Source organism: Prionailurus viverrinus, chromosome B1 (assembly GCF_022837055.1).
Source record: "Prionailurus viverrinus isolate Anna chromosome B1, UM_Priviv_1.0, whole genome shotgun sequence".
In the NCBI taxonomy this organism is placed as follows: domain Eukaryota; kingdom Metazoa; phylum Chordata; class Mammalia; order Carnivora; family Felidae; genus Prionailurus; species Prionailurus viverrinus.
The window spans coordinates 184,794,929-184,815,175 of NC_062564.1; the positions used below are offsets into that span (position 1 = coordinate 184,794,929).

Genomic DNA, 20,247 nt, shown 5'->3' on the forward strand with positions numbered 1-20,247 from the left:
AAACAAAGATTCAGCAAAATTGGATACGGTTTTGATTTTTCATTCCCTTCATCGAATCCGTGATGCCCTCTTTGCGCACGTCCAAAGTGGGAGAACCTGGCAACAGGCCTCAGCAGGGTCAAGTCTTCAAGGCAAGAGACGGAAGGTTGAGAAGTTTGAAGGGATCACTCCGTAATTTTCTTTTTTCGGAAAGTGAGGAATAAATATTGTCAGATGGAGACAACTGTTATTTGACCTTCCCCAGTAGAGACCTTTAAGGGAGAAATAAAGTGGAAAGGGATCTAGAAGATCACTGGTGAGACAAAAGGTGTTAAAAACACCAAAGCACACTTGAATTCCATTACCTTTTTCCAATCTTCCCACATTCTACTCCACCCCTGGCTCTGAGTGAAGAACAATTCATAAGACAAAATGATACATTATCTAGAGATAAATTTACAAACTGACAGAAGAAAATTCTCCCAGAGGCTACATTACCTCTTCAAGTTTATTACAGTATCTTTAGTTCTTATTGCATATATCGTTACATGCCTTTTACAAGTCAGGATTATATATATAGTATGCTCAGTTTAGCAGAAGTTATGTCTATTGCTTCTCTCTTGAAAATCAGCAGCATGCAGTGGAACATTTGGTGCGCAGAGCTTTGTTTCAAAAAGTGAAAAACGACTTAGGTTTAACTGAAGAGGGAACATGATCTTTATTGGCTTATATGCGAAGTTTAATTTTGGTTTTATGCAGAGTTTGCATAGTTCATGATTATTTTCTAATGAAAAAAACTAGATGTGTTGTCAGTGACCTTGAAGGAGATCAGGTGACAGTAGCAAACAGAAAAATTTGAAGAAGAGGCATAACTTTTAAGGTAGAAAGGTCAGCAAGAACTGCCTGGAACAAAAAAACAAAACAAAAAGAATTGTTACTGTCAGTATTCTAACTGGCAAAAGGAAGCCTATGAAATACAGCACAACAGAAACACCAGTGCCATGCAATTCTGGCTTTGACACACTTTCTGAGTTCTTCACATTCGTCCTAAAAACCTGTCCTGAAGCTACGACCTCCCTTCGCTTTCCTCAATATCTTAATGTTAGAACGTGTGCAAAACGCTAAAACGTGCAGTAGAAAATAACCTGGACTTTTGCCTTGAGCCTTCTTCAAATATACAAGGTAGCATGAGTTTATAAGAGGTCTAATATTTCAACTTGCTTCTATAAATAAACGTACATTATGAATCTTGGTCCCGTTATACTAGTATAAGGAGTATCTGGCTTTAGGAAATCGTTTTTGAGACGGAACTAATGTTTATTCAGTTGCAAGACGCATAAACATCCTTTTCCCTTTAAGCAAAGAATGTCGGCAGCTATTTTAAGGGTATCATTTAAATTTCTATGAGAAAAAACAAATAGAGTAATACGGTAAGCCGCTATTTAATTGAACTGTGTGTCAGGTATAAATTATACCATTGAAAAGAAACATTAAAACATTAACTCATTATTTTAAATGACAAAAAAAAAAAAAAGCGCCTACGTATCTTTACTGTATCATCCAAACGCATGCTCTTTAACTCTCCTGACTAGATTTTCTTTGTTCTAGCAGAACATGTGGACGTGTGCAATAAGAAAATGCAACTTGGGCTCCAATAGTTTCTACTACAACTACTGGGTGTCTGGTTTCCCGTAACAGTTATAATGGTTTCCTATATAATCTTGTGTGTGACTCCTTCACAAGAAGATTGTTCTCAACTAATTAAGGAATCTTGAATACTTAATATTCCTTAGCTCGAAACTTATAGGCTTTACCCAAGTGAAGAAATGAGGCTATGAGTAATGTGTGTCCTATGCATCTGAGACTGAAGTGCCCAAGCCTGGCACTCTCTCAGGAACTATTTCCATCCCGTCCCAGTGAAACTTATCCTTACTTCAGCTGCAGCCAGTGATGTCACCTCCATCAGGTTCACTGCTCGGAAAGCAAACACAGCAGCTGCCAGGACTGGAAAAGAATGCACACTATTTCAACTGCTGACCTACTCATCAGCCCGACAAATTTACTGCTATGCCCGCAACCCCCTAGGAGAGCCCAGACTGGTGCTTTACGTGACTTGCACGCATGCATTGCAGTTTAGGTCCTGCGACGAAGGGAAATGATCTCCTCCGGAGAACAGAGTGCTCGGCGGATAGATAAACCGAATCCCATAGTTTGGGGAAAAAGGAAAATTCAGTGGTCTTAAAAGAGCCGTTTTTAGAAATGATTTCTTTCATGCCTGTAACTTAAACTACAAGTTTTTAAATGGCACGGAGATCTAATGATTACTTACAATTAAAGGTTTATTTGACGCAGGTGTTTTTTACTAGCGCAACAGGATTCTGAAAAGTTATATGGAGACTGTATTTTCAAGTTTATCAGATCACGTTTCATATGTCTCAAGAGGTCCTGATAGAAATGTGGCAATAAAGCATTTTCTTAAAAAATATTTTTATAATATTTTGTTATACTTTTATACTCAGCATTGACTTTCTTAGAGTGTCATAAGTGGATAGGTATGTGGGGAGAGCTGCTGTGGACTGATCCTGAAATTTACATTAACGTTGGCTATAGGAAAAAGAAGTTGAAACTTTGAAAAAAAAATTATAGGACACCTTGAAGGTCAATAATGTACATGGAGTGGAAAGCAACGTTTGCATACGTTGCATACGCCTATGAAAAGAAAGTAATGCTAACGTGTAATCTTTCTTCTTACATAATCTGCACAAAGCCCCACATGTGGGAGTGCATCATCATGGCCAGTGAAAGGACCCATGTGAGAGGTGGGTGCCCTGACAAGGTGATGACAAGCCTAAGGATGGCTCTTGACTTCTCCCCCCTTTTTTCTCTTCCATCACCAGTGGTGGTAGTTTATTCTCTACCCCACAAGTCCTTGAAATTTAGGAAATAAATGGTAAGGAATCTTCAAAATTATTTGAAAGACTGGCTCCTGAGTTTCTGGCAGAGCTAATCCAAATAGATAGTTTTTTTTAAATACATTTTTACTGTGGGAATCACAACAGTGCTACTGATAGTTCTCATACCAATTTTGAGTTAAGAACCATTGCTAGCCCTATTGTAGGTGGAAACTGAGGCCCAGTGAGTTTGGATGACATGTTCAAAGCCACACAGGTAGAAAACAGTGGAGTGAGAACTTAACCCTGGCTCTGGAGCCTAAGCGTCTAACCACTCTTAGCAGTTAGACTGAAGGTAAGTAGTAACGAGTCTTCCCTGACATGAAAATCTGGGTGCTTTCCTATGAGTCCTCTCTACTGCCCTTCAGAATGGTTTTCCAGAGATGGCCTGAAGGATGATGCTATGATGATCCTGGGCTCTGACAGGGGAGTAGACGTCAACATCCAGACCTCTTAATTTTCCCAGAGAGAGGCACAGAGCAACCAGACCAGACTGGGAAACACAGGCATTTTTTAGGGTACAATAGATTTTGGACAGTCTGGCAAAAAAAAAAAAAAAAGCATTGCAACTAGTTAGACAGGAAAATTCTGGGGGTGGGTGGGGGTGGGGGGAAGATGGTAGTGGTAAAACAAAACTTAAAAAAGCCAAATCAGATGGGATTATTTAATTTGTAACAAGGGATGCAAGAGATCAGGGACAAAGACTTTTACCTTTTAACTGAAAAGGAGAAAACTTAAGTACTTTAGCGTCACTGAGTGTCTATAAGAGTATCAAAGAAAATAATTTCTTTTGACCAGCAACTTCTCTATAGTTTTCCTAATATCTAGAATCATTTTGACAATGGAGACATTTGAGCAGCTAAGGAGTATGATGGCTACTTCCTTTTTTGTGTATAATTTAACAGAGTTGGTGAAAGCTTGACAGGATGGCCAAACTTTCTGCTGTAGCAGGAAAGAGTTTTACATGGCGGGAAATTGTTTTTCCAAAGGTAGATAAGAGGGGGGAAAAAAGATCAGGCCACTAATTGACCTCAGCATCCAAGTGCTTATGTGCTCATAACCTTTATTTATCTTGGTGTCACATCACAGAAGTTCCTTTGCGTCTGCCTCATGTTTGATTTGCCCAGCCTTTCCGCAGAACACTTCTGTTTGCCAAGGAGAAAAGCTCTCCACTTTGGGATATTTTCAACTGCAATCATGCTTCACATGAAGTAGAGAGACTCTAACATTTACTTTTGGCCGTTTAAGCTATGCTCGTTAATTCTAAGCAACTCTATCACAAACATTCAGGCAACTTTGCTTTAAACTGTTCCTCAAAAGACCCTCATTAATTCATAATTAATTTTTAGTAATACTTACTAAATTAGTAATATTTACTAAAACCTTCTAAAGGCTATATAATCACTAACTTGGGCAAAAAAGGTGGTCCCAAAATATTCATCCCCCCAAATGTCTGAAATAATAACAATGGGTTTGGGTACCCCAACATGAAATTATCCATCCTCTGGCTCTTGATCTGAATTCATGGGAGGGGAGTCTAGTTCCATTTTTACATGTTCTGTAATTCTTCCCTGCTGAGTTTTTAAAAACCGTTCAGGGAAAGTAGGAAACCGGTGCAGAGTGCATTTCTACCTGTTCATCAGTAACGTTTTTATTAATGTTCTGAGCTCCAGCAGGGTGCCTAGCTTCGAGGAAATGCGTTAGTCAACATTCATTTATTTCTCTTTCACATAAGTTTGCTGAGGGGTGATAAGTCCCAGAATGAGAACATTTAAATTGTTAGAGGGCTTAAAGGTCTTTCAATTCCACATTTCTTTCACAGTAGAAAACCTCTTAACCTTCAGGTGACCATTAAAAAGCCCATTCTAGTTTTGAAAAATCCTAATTATTAGAAAGTACTTTCTTATACTGAGCCCCCTTTCTTTAACATGCTCTAATATTTTGAAATGATAAACAACAACAACAGCAACTAAACACAACACTCTTCAAAATTTATGATACACCCAGAGGAGATTTATTTGCTGGAAAGTCTACAATCCTGTTGCCTGAGAAACAGTAGCAGAAAACAAGGCTTCTTAGCCTGGAAAGTAGAAGGCTCTGGGGAAAGGCGAGGGTAGAAAAAACATGATGATAACCCTGGCTTACATTTTAGCAAGTCATGTCATCCAGAAGTGAGATGGGCTAACTCGTCAGACAAGGACGACCCAACACTGAAGTGTTTAAGCAGAGGGTGAGGACCGCCTGTCAGAAACATCTAAAAGAATCATACCTGATGCCCTCTAGGATTCCTCTCCCTGTAGATTCTATGCATCACTGCCATTCAGCCAAGACAGCTGAGGGCAGACCCTTCTTTCCTCACGCCTATCTGTACGGGCTCAAAATCCAATTGAGACAGAAGGATACTGGGAGTTGTTAGCAGCACCAGTAAGTGGTGTCTCTGATTACACCGAGGGTGATGTTTTTCTTCACGACACTTTATTATTACTCTAATTTTGCTTTTTGAATTAACATACTATTATTCTAGACCTCTCAGCATTCAAGAATATGTTAATATGGTACCTAAAGAATCTTCTATAAGAAAAGGGACTTCTTCAATGAAGCATTGTTTCCACAATTACCCAGAGCGGGATCTTGATAATGCTATCAATATAAGGTAAGGAAATGAAGACTCCCGCAGGTTAGATAATTTATTCAATATACACAACTGGAGAAGGTTGGACCCAGCACTCTGCCAGCTTTTCTGCTCTCCATCCATTGTTGTGAAAACCTTGTGCTATTTATTTGAATTTCCTAATAATCCCAATGATTAAAATAACTGAGATTATTTTGTATAAGATAAGCAAAATAATATAATTAACAAGAAATCTGGGCCCTATGTATTATCATACAGTTGTCTTGTATCTCTATTATAAGACCCACTTAATTATAATAAGAGATCAATCTGTGGCTTCCTGAAAAAACAGATGAAATCTTTTTGGGCTGAAGAGAATACCTAAAAGGGGAAACTCAACCACCAGGAGTCAGAGGGTGTTAGCGAAAAGGAAAAGGTTTTGCATTCAAGTCCAGAACTCAAACTCAAAGTCTAGAAGAGCTGAGATTTCAACTTCGCAGGGAGGCTCTGTGTCAGCTTAGATTTTAGGCCGTGGTTGAGAAGGGGCTCGGAACACGTGCGAAGGTAGAGAATCCAGGAGTAGGACTGAAGTATCCCTACGCTCTGCTGTGCTGACCTCACAGCAGCTGACAGTAAGCCCTGGCTAAACGAAAAGCAGGGGAGGAGAAATGGACTTTCCTCGGAGCAAAGAAGAAAGACTCGGGATACACTAGTGTTGGGAAGTTACACGGAAGTATCTAGATCTCAGAACTTCAGTACTTGTCTTCTAAGGCAGGTAAATCCATTAAATGTTTAGGAATTAGAAATGACAGACACCTATAGACTCAAACTGCAATTACAGATGGTGAATGTCAGAAAGTAAAGGGGCTTGGGGCGCCTGGGTGGCTCAGTCGGTTGAGCATCCGACTTTGGCTCAGGTCATGATCTCGCGTTCCATGAGTTCGAGCCCCGCGTCGGGCTCTGTGCTGACATCTCAGAGCCTGGAGCCTGTTTCAGTTTCTGTGTCTCCCTCTCTCTGACCCTCCCCTGTTCATGCTCTGTCTCTCCGTCTCAAAAAAAAAAAAAAAAAAAAAAAAGAAAGTAAAGGGGCTTTGTTATAGAAACAGCATGTGTTTTACAAACAAGCACTTATTACCAGCAAGAATTTCCAGAGAGTTGTATCCTAGGATTCTATCCCACAAAAGCAGGAGTTGATCTGTAGCTAAATATCCAGAGAAAGCTCGAACCATCCATTTAAAGGATATGCGTAGCCTGTAGGCAAAGAAAAAAAGAAAATAAATTTTACCAGTGAATGTTTTTATCTTACAAACAGACAATGTCAGAAGAGCCAACCAATTCCACCGTTAAGTTAACTTCTTTGTGAGTCTTAGAAATCACCTCAGCATTTAAATTTCAAGTACTCTCTTAAAAGCTGCAAAACTGCAATGGTGAGAAGCCATGAGTCTTCAAATTAGTGGTCTCAACGTATCAAGAGGGAAAATGTATATCTGCTGTGTTACAGTTCAGCCTTTAGAAAACTCACTCCTATGTGCTATTTTTCAGGGTCTTTACTAATTAGTTATCAATGAGGTGATCTTACTAGTCAACAGTCCTTAACAGTTTGAATCATTCGAATCATGATTATTTGAATTTTTATTCAAAATACCGGAAAAATGCTTGGCAGCTGCATACTTTTCCAATTCAATAAGTTGTATTCCTACGTTTCAGTCAAAAGGCTACATAGGATGAATAAAATAAAACAAGAAGTAGGAGTCTTTGAAGGCAAATAGTTGTGAAGTTATAAGGGACCTTAGAAATAGATTTCTGATTTCAAACCCTTCATTTTAAAGGGGAACAACCGGAGAATTCAATTGACTTTGACAAAAAAAAAATCCTAAGAGATACGAGATCCCACTATTTATAAGTAGGTTATGTTACAATAATAATTTATCTCTGAAATCAGGAAATGAACGTGTTAGCCTTGGTGCTTTAAGAGACAAACTATTCCCTCACATTTCTGTACTATCTATTCTTAACATCACTTAACTGCTCCTGAGAAGTGTTAGCCTTAGCCAAACTCTTTGCTGGAGCTGTTACAATAGTATATAGATAAATATCTGTGCTACTTTCTTAAAGCAAGAGAAAGGAATCTAAAGATTGCCTTTCTTGATGTATTAATTCTCTTAAGACCAAAAAGACCCCCAAGTTTTCAGAAATTCCTCAATACCAGATAACTATTATTCTAATATACCAAGGTACACAAAGGGAGTAGCATTGACAAATTAAACTTTTTGGTTGGCTTTAAGAATATCTGCTTATGAATGCCACAGTAATTTTTGGCCACAAGATATTTTAAATTAAAAAAAGATCATTTGTCTTTTAAGTCTAAATGATCAAGATCAACTGGTTTCATTTTATTGGATTTGCCAGTGTCTTAATAGAACAACAGCACCACACATTGTGCCCCCCCTCTATGTACAGCACAGAATTAGTTTATTATAAGTAAAGTTCATTGAGGTATAATTTATGGAAAGTAAAATTTACCCTGATTAATGCACAGTTCTATGAGTTTTCCTAAGAACCAAACGGAAACTTTAAAACTGAAAAATAACAAAAAACAGAAAACAACCCTCACTGGATAGACCCAACAGCAAAATGGTAATGACAGAGAAAAGAGCCAGTGCTTTTGAATACAGATCAATAGAAAATGCCTAACCGGAACCATAGAGTAAAAATGATTGAAAATGAAGTGAATAGTTTCAGGGACCTTTGGGATAAGACCAAAAGTTTTAACATTTGTGTCACTGGAATTCTAGAAGAGAAGGAGAATAAATATGTTACAGAAAAAAATATTGGACGAAATAATGATTGAAAATGTCCTAAATTTGGCAAAAGATACGAGCTTAAAGATTCAAGAAGCTTAGCAAACCCCAAGCACAGACATCCACGCCCAGATACATCAGAATCAAGCTGCTGAGAAAAGATCTTGATAGTCGCTAGTGAAAAAAACATTTTTCCCGAAATGTCTGGCAGAATTTACCAGTAAAGCCATCCATGCTGGAGTTTATTTGAAGGTAGAAGGTAATTAATTAAAAATGCATATTGTAGGGTATTGTAGGGGCTCCTGGGTGACTCAGTCCGTTAAGCACCTGACTTTGGCTCAGCTCATGATCTCGGGGTCTGTGAGTTTGAGCCTCGCATCAGGCTTTCAGTGCAGAGCCCACTTCAGATCCTCTGTCCCCTTCTCTCTCTGTCCCACCCCTGCTCGTACTCTTTCTCTTTCTCTCTCTCTCTCAAAAATAAATAAACATTAAAACAAAATTTTTTAAGTGTATATTGTAAACCCCAGAGCACTCTTATGGACTGAATGGTTGTGTCCTCCCACCTGCCATGTATATGTTGAAACCCTACCTCACAATGTGACGGCATTAGGAAAAAGGGGGAGCCCTAGGGTGGTAATTGGAAAAAGATGAAGCCCTCGTGGTTGGGATTAGTGCCTTCATGAGAGTCGTGAGAGAGCCTGTTTCTCTTCTCTGCTCTCCACCACGTGGAGAATAAGTCCAATAAGAAGTCCATAGTCTGCAGCCTAGAAGAGGGTCCTCACTGGAACTCACTGAAGAAGAGGGTCCTCACTGAACCATGCTATCACCTTGATCTTGGACTTTTAGTTTTCAGAACTGTGGGAAATAAGTTTCTGTTATTTATGAGCCACACAGTCTATGGTAATTTGTTACAGCAGACTGAACTAAGACAGATATCTATGAAAAAAGATGTTTTAAAAAAGGTATAAATAATAATCCCACAGTAGTGATAAAATGGAATAAAAAATACTCAATTAAGAGGGTTCCCATTTCTCCACATCCTCTCCAGCATCTATAGTCTCCTGATTTGTTCATTTTGGTCACTCTGACTGGCGTGAGAACCCTCTTGTACTGTTGGTGGGAATGCAAATTGGTGCAGCCACTCTGGAAAACAGTGTGGAGGTTCCTCAAAAAATTAAAAATAGACCTACCCTAGGACCCAGCAATAGCACTGCTAGGAATTTACCCAAGGGATACAGGAGTGCTGATGCATAGGGGCACTTGTACCCCAATGTTTATAGCAGCACTCTCAACAATAGCCAAATTATGGAAAGAGCCTAAATGTCCATCAACTGATGAATGGATAAAGAAGTTGTGGTTTATATACACAATGGAGTACTACGTGGCAATGAGAAAGAATGAAATATGGCCTCTTGTAGCAACATGGATGGAACTGGAGAGTGTGATGCTAAGTGAAATAAGCCATACAGAGAAAGACAGATACCATATGGTTTCACTCTTATGTGGATCCCGAGAAACTTAACAGAAACCCACGGGGGAGGGGAAGGGAAAAAAAAAAAAAAAAGAGGTTAGAGTGGGAGAGAGCCAAAGCATAAGAGACTCTTAAAAACTGAGAACAAACTGAGGGTTGATGGAGGGTGGGAGGGAGGGGAGGGGAGGTGATGGGCATTGAAGAGGGCATCTTTTGGGATGAGCACTGGGCGTTGTATGGAAACCAATTTGACAATAAATTTCATATATTAAAAAAAAAAAGAGAAATATAATGAAAGCCACACATGTAAGTTAAAATTTTCTAACAACCACATTAAAAGAAGTAAAAAGAAATGGGTAGGGGAGCCTGGGTAGCTCAGTCGGTTAAACGGCCGACTTCGGCTCAGGTCATCATCTCGCGGTCCTTGAGTTCGAGCCCCGCGTCGGGCTCTGTGCTGACAGCTCAGAGCCTGGAGCCCGTTTCAGATTCTGTGTCTCCCTCTCTCTCTGCCCCTCCCCTGTTCATGCTCTGTCTCTCTTGCCTCAAAAATAAATAAACGTTAATAAATATATAAATAAATAAATAAATAAAAGAAATGGGTAAATTAAATCTCAACAATACATTTTATTTAATTTAGTATGTCTCAAATATTATCATTTCAAAATGTAATAGCTATTAAAAATTATTAATGCATTATTTAAAAAAATACTCAATTAAAAAGTATGCAGGAAAAAAGGAAAAAAAGAATGAAAAAAGACAAATTGTAAATGTCTGCCGAGATAGCAGATGGTATCAATTGATATTACTATAATCTAATAATATCAATTATTAAATGTAAGTGGAACAAACATACCAATTAAAAAGACACATTGACACACTGGAAAACCCAGTTACACTTTTGCCAAGAAAGCCATTTAAAAAATAAAGACATAGAATAATCGATATGTTAAAAGTAAAAGGACAGAAAGAATACACCACACAAATTGTAATTGAAAGAAAGCTGCGACGGCTCTATCAAGTGTAGTAGACTTATTGCCAGGAATAAAGACATCAATAATGATATAGGGATCCGTTCTCCTAAAAACAGAGCCTCTAATACATGAAGTAAAATATGTGTACCAATGAAGGAAGAAATAGACATATTCACAATTATAATTGGAGACTAACATTTCTTTCTCAAAAATTAATAGAAAAAGTAGACAGAAAATTAGTAAGTTTATAGAAGGCTTGAACATTACCAAACACTTGACTTTGTTGACATTCATAGAATATTTTGCTGAACAACAGCAGAACATGAATGCTTTTCAAATGTATTTGTAATAGTCACCAAGACAGATCAAATTCTGGGCCACGTTACAAACTTCGATACATTTAAAAAAACTGAAATCTTATGAAGCATGCTGTCTAACTGCAACAGAATTAAAATAGAAATCAATAACAGAAACATTTAGAATATTTAGAAATTAAACAACTGTTTAGAAATTAAACAACATGCTTCTAATAAAACCCATGGTCAAAAAGAAGTGACAAGAGAAATTAAGAAACATTTTGAACTGAATGAAAATGAAAACACAACATATCAAAATTTGTTGTGTGGAGGTAATGCAGTGCTTTGAAGGCCATTTATAACAATATTGCTTATATCAGAAAAGAAGAAAGGTCTCAAACTAATGATCTTTAACCTTAAACAAGAAGACAAGTGCAAAATAAGCCTAAAGCAAACATAAGGAAGGAAATTATAAATATAAGACCATAAATCAATGAAATTTAAGACAGAAAAACAAGAGAGAAAATTAAAGAAACCAAAACATGTTTCTTTCAAAGAATAAAATTAATAAACCTCTAGCCAAACAATCAAGAAAAAAGAGAAGATACAAATATCAATCTCGAGAATGAGAGAGGTGTTGTCACTGTGATTCTATGCATATTAAAAGGCTAATTAAGAATAATTACGGAATATCATAAATAACTTCATGTCCATAAATACGATAACTTAGATAAAATGAACAAAATACCAAAGCTCACTCAAGAAGATATCGATAACTTGAATAGTCCTATATCTATTAAAGAATTAAATTCTAATTTAAAAACCTTCAATTCATAAAAGCCTTTTAAGAATGTATTTCTAGCTTGATAATTAATTTTTAATACTTTCTTCTGCATAAGAATTTTAAGGTTTATCATGAGTCATTGAAATAAATTTGTTCCTTTTAATGATTAAAGTATATAAATAGGCTAGAAAAAAGTTAGGATTTTAGTTTCTAGCAGTAAACTAAACATCTTAATCATGGTAAAGCCTCATTATATTCAAATGTTCATTCCACAAGAGTAAAAACAAAGGTCAATTTACTACAAATTTAAGAAAAAAAGAGACCTGTGTACAATATAAAATATTTCCGGCACATTCTTGTTTTATAATCTTAAACATTAACAGAATCCTGTTTTTTACTGGCTACGAAGGAAAGGGTATAAGCTCAGTATTATCAGTGGATGATATGAAATGTTGTTTTATAAATGGCATTTCTAAGATCTAAGATGTCTGAAATTCAATGGTGCTTTACAGAAAGAATATATATAAAATCCTTCACTATTGAAACAACTTCATGAGGTAGGAATTCTCTTGATTCTAAAGATGAGGAAATTGAAATTATCTTGATTTAAAGAAAGAAAATGAAACTTAGATGAATTCAATAACTTCATTAGGATTATACAGTTTAGTAGACAGAATTTAAACCCTGGTCTGTCTCTTAAACATACCCACTCATCCATCCATCCATCCATCCATCCACCTGATGTGGATTCAAGTGTGGGGACGACAAATACTAAACTGTTGTATTTCCCATTAACTACTTCTGCCATCTCAGAGTTAATGCACCTTTCAAATATGTCCTCCCAATAGTGGAAACTGGTTGCACGAAGGGGAAGACAGTAACAAAATATTAATTAATCATTTAGAAACTTCTGTTGCCTTAGACATTGTTATTTCAAAAAGAGAAGAGAACCAATAATATGGAAGTCCAGAGATACCCTATATATTCACTGATAACTAATATTGAGGTAAATGAACAAATCTTCAAATTTTGGAATGAAAAAAATCACAGTCATTGCTAGGTAATTTATCTGTTTCCTTTAACAAGACAGCAAACTTTAATTTATATAGCTTTCATAAGTTGTTCTCTGATAAATTTAGCCTAAACTGACTTAATTTTATTATTATCACAGTTCTTGGGTAATATTTGTATCCACAAATTTTTGCCTCAGTTTTGGCCAACACCTCTCATTATAAATGGAAATAAGTTCATTTTGGTGCTTCTTGTACCAGGCATAAAAATCCCCGCAAATAAAAATTTATCAGGATTTTGGGAATTCTTCCAAAAATTTTTGGCACAATGTACAGCTACACTTTACTACCGGATAATTACTGTTTCATTGGAGAAACTGTTAGTTTAATTTCTCTGAGGAATTACTGTATCCTTAAAAGTGCTTTACAATGATATAAGAGAACCTTCTAATGTCAAACAATCTATTCTTCAATTAGGAAAGAAAGGTACTCACGGTTGAGCCCCAATTTCTCGTAGATGATAAAAGAGCTGGGGGAGGTAAGTCTGAAGAAGAGTTTCAAACAGCAGACAGAGGGACACAATACCCTGGATATAATAACAAAACACAAAAGAAAAATATATTTTAGTATTTAAAAATGAACTCTGCCAATATATTATTCAAATGGAAATGAGGAAAAGATTATTAACATAAATATTTGTATATTGTCTAAGAGTCAAAAACAGGAAATGTACTAATGATCTCTAATACTGTGTTTAAAGATAAATTTTTCCCTATTTACGGATACTTACTATTACAGATATGCCAAGGAGCCTCCTTTTTAACACAATGCGTTCCCTATATAATCTGGTGTATAATGCTCAGAGTCCAAGGAAAAACATCATTTTATAGAAAACATGCTACTTTGTAAGCCTGGTATGATCACTTAGGTCCAGCAAACTAGTTTTTTCTGGATCCATTCCAGTTTCCAGGTATTTCTCTGGTACTATAGTCACACCCTTTACTTTATGCCTCCGTGTGTCCTTTCCCTTCTAGCTGCCTCACCCATCAAGGAAAGTATTTCCTGCTGTTTTCACTTTCTTTGAAATCCATCCCCAGGGGAAAAGGGACTACTGACTGCTTGAAATTTGCATCAGGAAGTTATCGGACAAGAATGTTTGGTTACTTAGTATAAAGACATACACACATTATGCCTGAACTATACATCTGTGTATGTATCTGAAATCTACCCTTTATAAGGGCATTATTTGTAGAGGACAAGAAGTAACCGATTTAAGCAGATGGCTTTTCAAGTGTGTTTATTACTTGACAACTCTGAATAAAGTCTTTCTTGTAGCTCAGCATTCCGCAGGGTTGATCTTTGTAAGGAAGTTTTGATCCTCTTTGTGAGTTTCTAGAGAAAAAAGGCTGTCGTGGTTCCAAATAGTTGAGTCTGGCTGCAAGCCAGAAAAGGAGATGACTGCCACTGAATAAAGAAAGGGCAGAGGCAGGGCTGGCCCAACCAATTCACTGAAAAAGGACACCTCAGGGTCAGCACGGAGACAGAGAAAGAATATCCAGGGTTTGCTGGGCGTCAAGCTTCAGTGCTCTGCACAGGGACAGACACTGTGGGTGTGTAACGGGCAGCCACTTAAAAAAAAGGTTTTTTTTTTTTTTAAACTCTGAAGCATAAAATGGTACAGAATATGAGAGTAAGAAATCTGAGGCTAAAAATGAGGTTATTAGAAAATAGAATTGTTAGCATTATTTCGGATTAGACTAAAAATTAATGTGAGATAAGCACTAACTCAAGTTGTCTCGGAGAGAAGAAACCCAAGATAATTGGTGGTGCCTCCTTTGTTCATGTGAGACCTCCTGGATTTCTGTTATCTGCTGGCTCTCACGAGCAATGTATGCGAGCAAAGGTGGAGACACAGGGAAGCGGAACAGGAATACGCAGGGTTAAACTGGGGGGGATAAAGAACAGCAATTCAGTTTAACAGCAGGGACAGAGTCTTCTCTTTAGGGAAATCTGGTAGCCCTGATACCTGTTCTAAGTTACTGTTTCTTCTGGAGAGCCAGTCAGATTACCCACAAGTAAACCAGAGCAGGCCCAAAGGTGAAAAAAATATATAAAATAAATACTGCTTTTACTGAAGCTCATGGGTGGAAAAAAAGATATGATAAAGGACTGGCCAAATAAAACAGATAAAAATGTTCAACTCCCGATATGCTCCTCTTTGACTTTGAGGTCAACGGAGCTATCTACTGAATAAACACAAAGAAAATATCAGTATGGTAACTGATAACTAGTCAAATGTGAAATTGAAAAATAAGTGACAGATAAATGTTTGATTTTCATTAACAAAGAAGAGATGATGATGATGATAATCACAGCAACAACAACAGTAAAAACAGCACTCATTTATTTACAGGACACTTGGCCATGAGCCGAGGACTACCCAAGTGCTCTTCTCCTGAGCACTACAGAAATATATCAAGCTCATCTCCTAGATGGGGACACCAGCGTGCAAAGAAGGCATACTTGTCCAAGTGAATAATACAGACATTTTTATATGGTTTTTTTTTTCTGTTAACATATAAAAGATAATGTAAGTGCAATTGATAAAGGCGTTTTTCCTCCTTCATTATCACCCAAAGTATTTAAATATCAACTTTTTTTTCTTTTCATTTATTCTACAGAAATATGTTGCTTAAAACCACAAATTACAATGTGTTGCTTCACAATGAAACCGAGTAGGAGACTTTTCCTTAAGGGAAGAAAACAGATTAGAGTCTAATTTGATCCAATGTTTATGAACTTACAGAAGGGTGAGAAGAGATGGAATGTAGTCTGAAGAAAAAACGCACGTACATCTCACGGAATATCTGATACAGTTTGGAAGGTTCGTGGTACAGAAAACAAAGCGGTGCAACTGGAAGAATAAAGAAAGCAATCAATAGCATGGTAGAACTATTAAAGTTTTAGAAAATAAGTCAACAAAACATGAAAGAATAAATCTATATTACGGTAATATTCATTCAACAACAAGTCTAAAATCATACGTAGTTTTATCGTGTTGAAAAGGAAGCATATACACACGTAAAAAGTCCAGTCATTAAAAGCTATAAAGGAAGGAGTCGTTAAAAACTACTGTAATCCCAACTGACTACAAGAATGGCACAATGGAATTACACTCCTAGGGATATGAAAAATTCAAAGTAACTTGAAAAAACTACGGAAAGTCAAGTCTCTCTTCTTTTCAATTGAAATAGTAAAGAGTGACAATCAGGCAATTCATTTTTCACTTGTTCCACAAAGGATCCAGGCCGCTTTGCAAAGTTTTTTATTTTGGAAGTCCGGTAAGCAAAATAGAAGATAATTCGTGACTAGTGTGTAGAATCATGGTCTTCAACTAGTTCAGTTTGAAAATAAAGATTTTGATGAACAGTTTAGACTATTGGTCCATATCTCAGCATCGTGTAAAGACAGTTTTCACAGATTCACAATAAACCAACCCTCGGGCAGAGGATTCATTTGTCTAATGAATGTTGAATTACGTCTTCCTTTGCACCCAACTCTTGGCAATTAAACATGGGTGGGTCAACTCAATCAGAGACCCCACAACTGAATGTCAGGAAGTCCTAATCTCAGATGCTGATAAGACAGGATTATTCTGGACTGATATGGTTGTGCTTTTCATCTTTTCAAACCTCAAGAATTTCAGGCAGCATAAGCACACTTATAATGCAGACACATAAAACTGTATTACCTAAATATTAATTTTAACACAAGATGACTTACTTTTTGGGTAATTTCAGCTATGATGTAAAAAGGACAGGTTAGAAATTCTCAGGCTCCATAATCTGTCAGTAATGCCCTGAGAGCAGGAGGCATTAAGTCATCAGGGAAACCAATGAGGCAACTCACCTCTTTTTCACAAAGTGAAAGGAAAAATGATAAAAAAATTTTAAATTCTTACAAATACAAACATTCAATGATCTGGGCTACATGGCAGTGCACAGTATTACAGACGAGTGAATCAGCGAAAACTAGTGTTGCAAGGGAGAGACTGCACTTTTTTCTGAAGGGTCAAAGAGAGACAAATCAATTTTAGGGGAGTCTAAAAAAACCCCTCCTTTATATACAGAGAGAAAAAAATTATGTTATATACATACAGATGTTTAAAAGCTGACAGCCATGACTTTCCATTTAAAAACTAACTTGAAAAATTTATTTTACCACCAAAATAAATTGCTATTTATTAAGGTAGTCTCTATATTTAAAAAGGTATTCTATATATTTAAAAAGACTAACTCATATTCTAATTATAACAACGTAAGATAAAGCAATGTGGCACAAATACATGGTATTATTATAAGTTCAAAGTGAAGGTTTGAAATTTATTTACCTTTTTATGCATATTTTTTCCTTTAACTTTTAAAGATACTGATACGTAAAAACCTATAATCTGAATTTTAAGATTTTATGGGTTCAGCAACCTTAACGGTCATTTCCAGTGAAGGAATAAAAGAATTTTTCAGTGAGCACTTTTTTACAAACATGTATAATACAAAAACCTTTGCAATCAGTTATTATTAAAGATACCACTACCGTTTGTGTTGAATTCCTTATGAAATTCTCCATGAAATGGAAAAGCTTTAGTCCATTATGTACAATATACAAAAAAAATCTACGTGAGTTTATTTTCTATCGAAAGCGCATCTCCCTATCTGGTTCCTTCGTAAAAATGACTTTGCGCATTGTCTTTTTATCCAATTAAATATTGTGCCATAGGAATTTACTTATGAAGTCATGATATGCTATACCTACAATAACTTCATTCATCTGCATAAATGGGAGAGAGGAAGGCCAGTTTAAATCCATTTTTAAACGAGATAAGTATTGTAATTTTGAAGCACTACAGTAACTAACACCGAGGTGGCAAAGTACTAACTACAGTTCCTCGGGGATGGTATGTGATTATTCTCGTATTCTAAATGGGTGGTTGCTGCCAGGTGTTTGTGGGTGCTTCCCACATATTTCTAAGAGAGTGTTAATAAACTCTGTACCAAACATTTTGCGTCATCTACATCCTTAGTGAACATTCTCCCCTCTGGTGTATAAACCTTAGCCAATACTTAAGTGACCAGAAGTGTGAACAAGCAGACTCAGAGTCAATGATGTATTTTATTCCCTAAGAGTTGCTAGAAGGTTTAAACTTTCCTGACACCATTAATGTCCTCCAAATCATTCAAGTTCACTTTTTAAAAGCCGTTTACTTGAACAATTCTTGCAGCTGGAATTGAAATAGATAAAAAGACAGCACTTTTATTATTAGATGTAAACATTTAGTAACTTTTTGGGGGCTTTTCTATTTTAAATTCCTCATGTGTTTAGAAAAGAGAAGTATGCTGAAACATCGTAACATTATGTATTACATTATGGAACATTGGTTGCTCAAGAGAATAAAGCAGAGTGCCCCATAATGGAAGCTTGTGATCAACACCACGAAGGGTAGCATAGTACAAAGTTCCTGGGTCCTCTGAATCCTTTTCACTGCATGCTGGTCTTAGAAGTTTTATATTATGTCATTCACCATTATTGTCTGATGTTGAACACTGAGGGGCTTTTACCAAGAAAAGGGTTAACGTGTTGCTGATTCTCCTTACAAAAGGAAAACGTTAAAGTATTTCTGTTTAGGGTACAGGTGGGGGGGTGGGTAGCGACTTTGGCGACGACGCTCTTCAACAGGTTTCTATGTAATGTGTGAAAATTTAAAAATTAAGTGGTTTTGAGGTGTAGAGCACTCTTGCTAATCTTCATTAAGCTTCATTAAGCTTCTGTGTTCCTCGTTTGATGCCGCGGGAGGCCAGAAAGGCATTCGGGGCTGTTAAGCCTGCACACGTGTTTTTCACATGTACCTTGGGACTAGTCTAGAGAAATCATAAACCCAGACTTAGTGTTGGCCCTCCCTTCACATCCTTTCTCACCTATTATTTGTTTAAAATTTGTTCGGGAATTTCAGCAACCTTTTACACCCGTCAGAACTAAAAACCCGCGCGTTTCCATTGGATTAGAGAATGGTAAACACAAAATCACTTCCACATTGTCTTCTGACTTTAATTGGCCAAGCAGTCATCATCTGAGAAAGTATGATGACCCTTTATTTTTAAAAAGTTTAATTGGCGGTATAAACAAATACTAAACTGAATATTTAAAAATGTGTACAGTTACTTGGTAAGCGTGTGGGTGATGTGGTATAAACTGTGATCTTCATCTTTAATTTTCTGAAGTGTAATAAAAACAGTGAATATTTTAAAGCCCAACTTACCATACATTGAAAATCCGTGAAAAGGGATTACACCTAAAAAAGATTAAAAAAAAAAAGTGTTTCTTTTCAATTAATATACCCACTGAGTTATTAGGTAAGCTTCAGAGGATTAAAAACGAAAATAGAAAGGGTTGCTATTTTTGCTTCAACTCTGTTCATGACTGTCAGAAAGACTTAGTGATGGTAGCCAATAAAAAAAAAAATATATGCTTTTTAATACCTGGAGAAAAACAAACCAGAAGTTTTTGATATATATCCAGTAAACTTTCTATTGATAATGCTAAAAAATTAAAACTTTGAATATGTTACAAAAACAGAACAGGGCAGATGGCAAAACTAAGTTTAAGAACAAATTAGGATGGTCTCAGAAAGTCAGCAGATTATGTCCTTCCTGAAACAACTTCATCCTGTATATTAGAATCCAATCTGTTAAAAAGATAAGTGACCAGCTTACATAAACCAGCTGGGTCACCTCAGGAAAGTCACTGAACTTCCTGAGTTTTAGTTAACTGCCTGTCATGCAGAGGAACTAACACTGTCTCTGAAATATCATCTAGCTCTAAAATTCTACGTTTAACAATCATGTCTAGAGTAAATGCAGAGAAATTTGTGAGATCCAAAGAAAACCGGACATGTAAGGATCTTCCAGTGGCGAGATTCTTTACCAACTTTAAGGTCTTTTGCTTTCTAGAAACTGAAAAAATTCAAAACCAGATTAGAGTTATAAGAGTAGTCAACATTCCTAATGACATGATAGCCACCAGCTTGAGTTGCACGGAGCACTTAGATGAGGGACCACCTTCCTTCTTCAAGTCTCTCTCTCTGTTTATATCTCTGGTTGAGTCTCTTTTTCTTCTTAGGAACAACCATCTTTTTCTACCTTCTCTCTCTGCTGTTTAATTTTATTTCTTTCCTGATTATAGGCTTTTAGAAAATAAAAAAAACAAGTCTGTCTTTTCTAACTTTTCTACGATAAAATTGTTGACATATGAAAAAAAAATCTGAGAGACAAATGAGTTAATAGACAGTAGGCATATTTTGATGTTCTACAGAAATGTAA

The 20,247-nt window shown here is 36.6% G+C and overlaps 1 protein-coding gene across 4 annotated transcripts in view; it reads right to left on the reverse strand.

Annotated features, from left to right (window-relative positions):
* Positions 1 to 678: 678 nt before the first annotated feature.
* Positions 679 to 20,247, reverse strand: part of TBC1D19 (TBC1 domain family member 19) — a 152,347-nt gene continuing 132,778 nt past the window's right edge. For all 4 annotated transcript variants that reach the window (XM_047857045.1, XM_047857048.1, XM_047857047.1 and 1 more), the window contains 6 exons: positions 19,188 to 19,220; positions 15,679 to 15,788; positions 13,369 to 13,460; positions 6,677 to 6,792; positions 1,913 to 1,983; positions 679 to 882 (listed from right to left, as the gene is read on the reverse strand). In XM_047857045.1, coding sequence (XP_047713001.1) covers positions 808 to 882; positions 1,913 to 1,983; positions 6,677 to 6,792; positions 13,369 to 13,460; positions 15,679 to 15,788; positions 19,188 to 19,220 — 497 coding nt within the window. In that variant the 3' untranslated portion in view covers positions 679 to 807. The remainder of the gene's footprint in view (positions 883 to 1,912; positions 1,984 to 6,676; positions 6,793 to 13,368; positions 13,461 to 15,678; positions 15,789 to 19,187; positions 19,221 to 20,247) is intronic.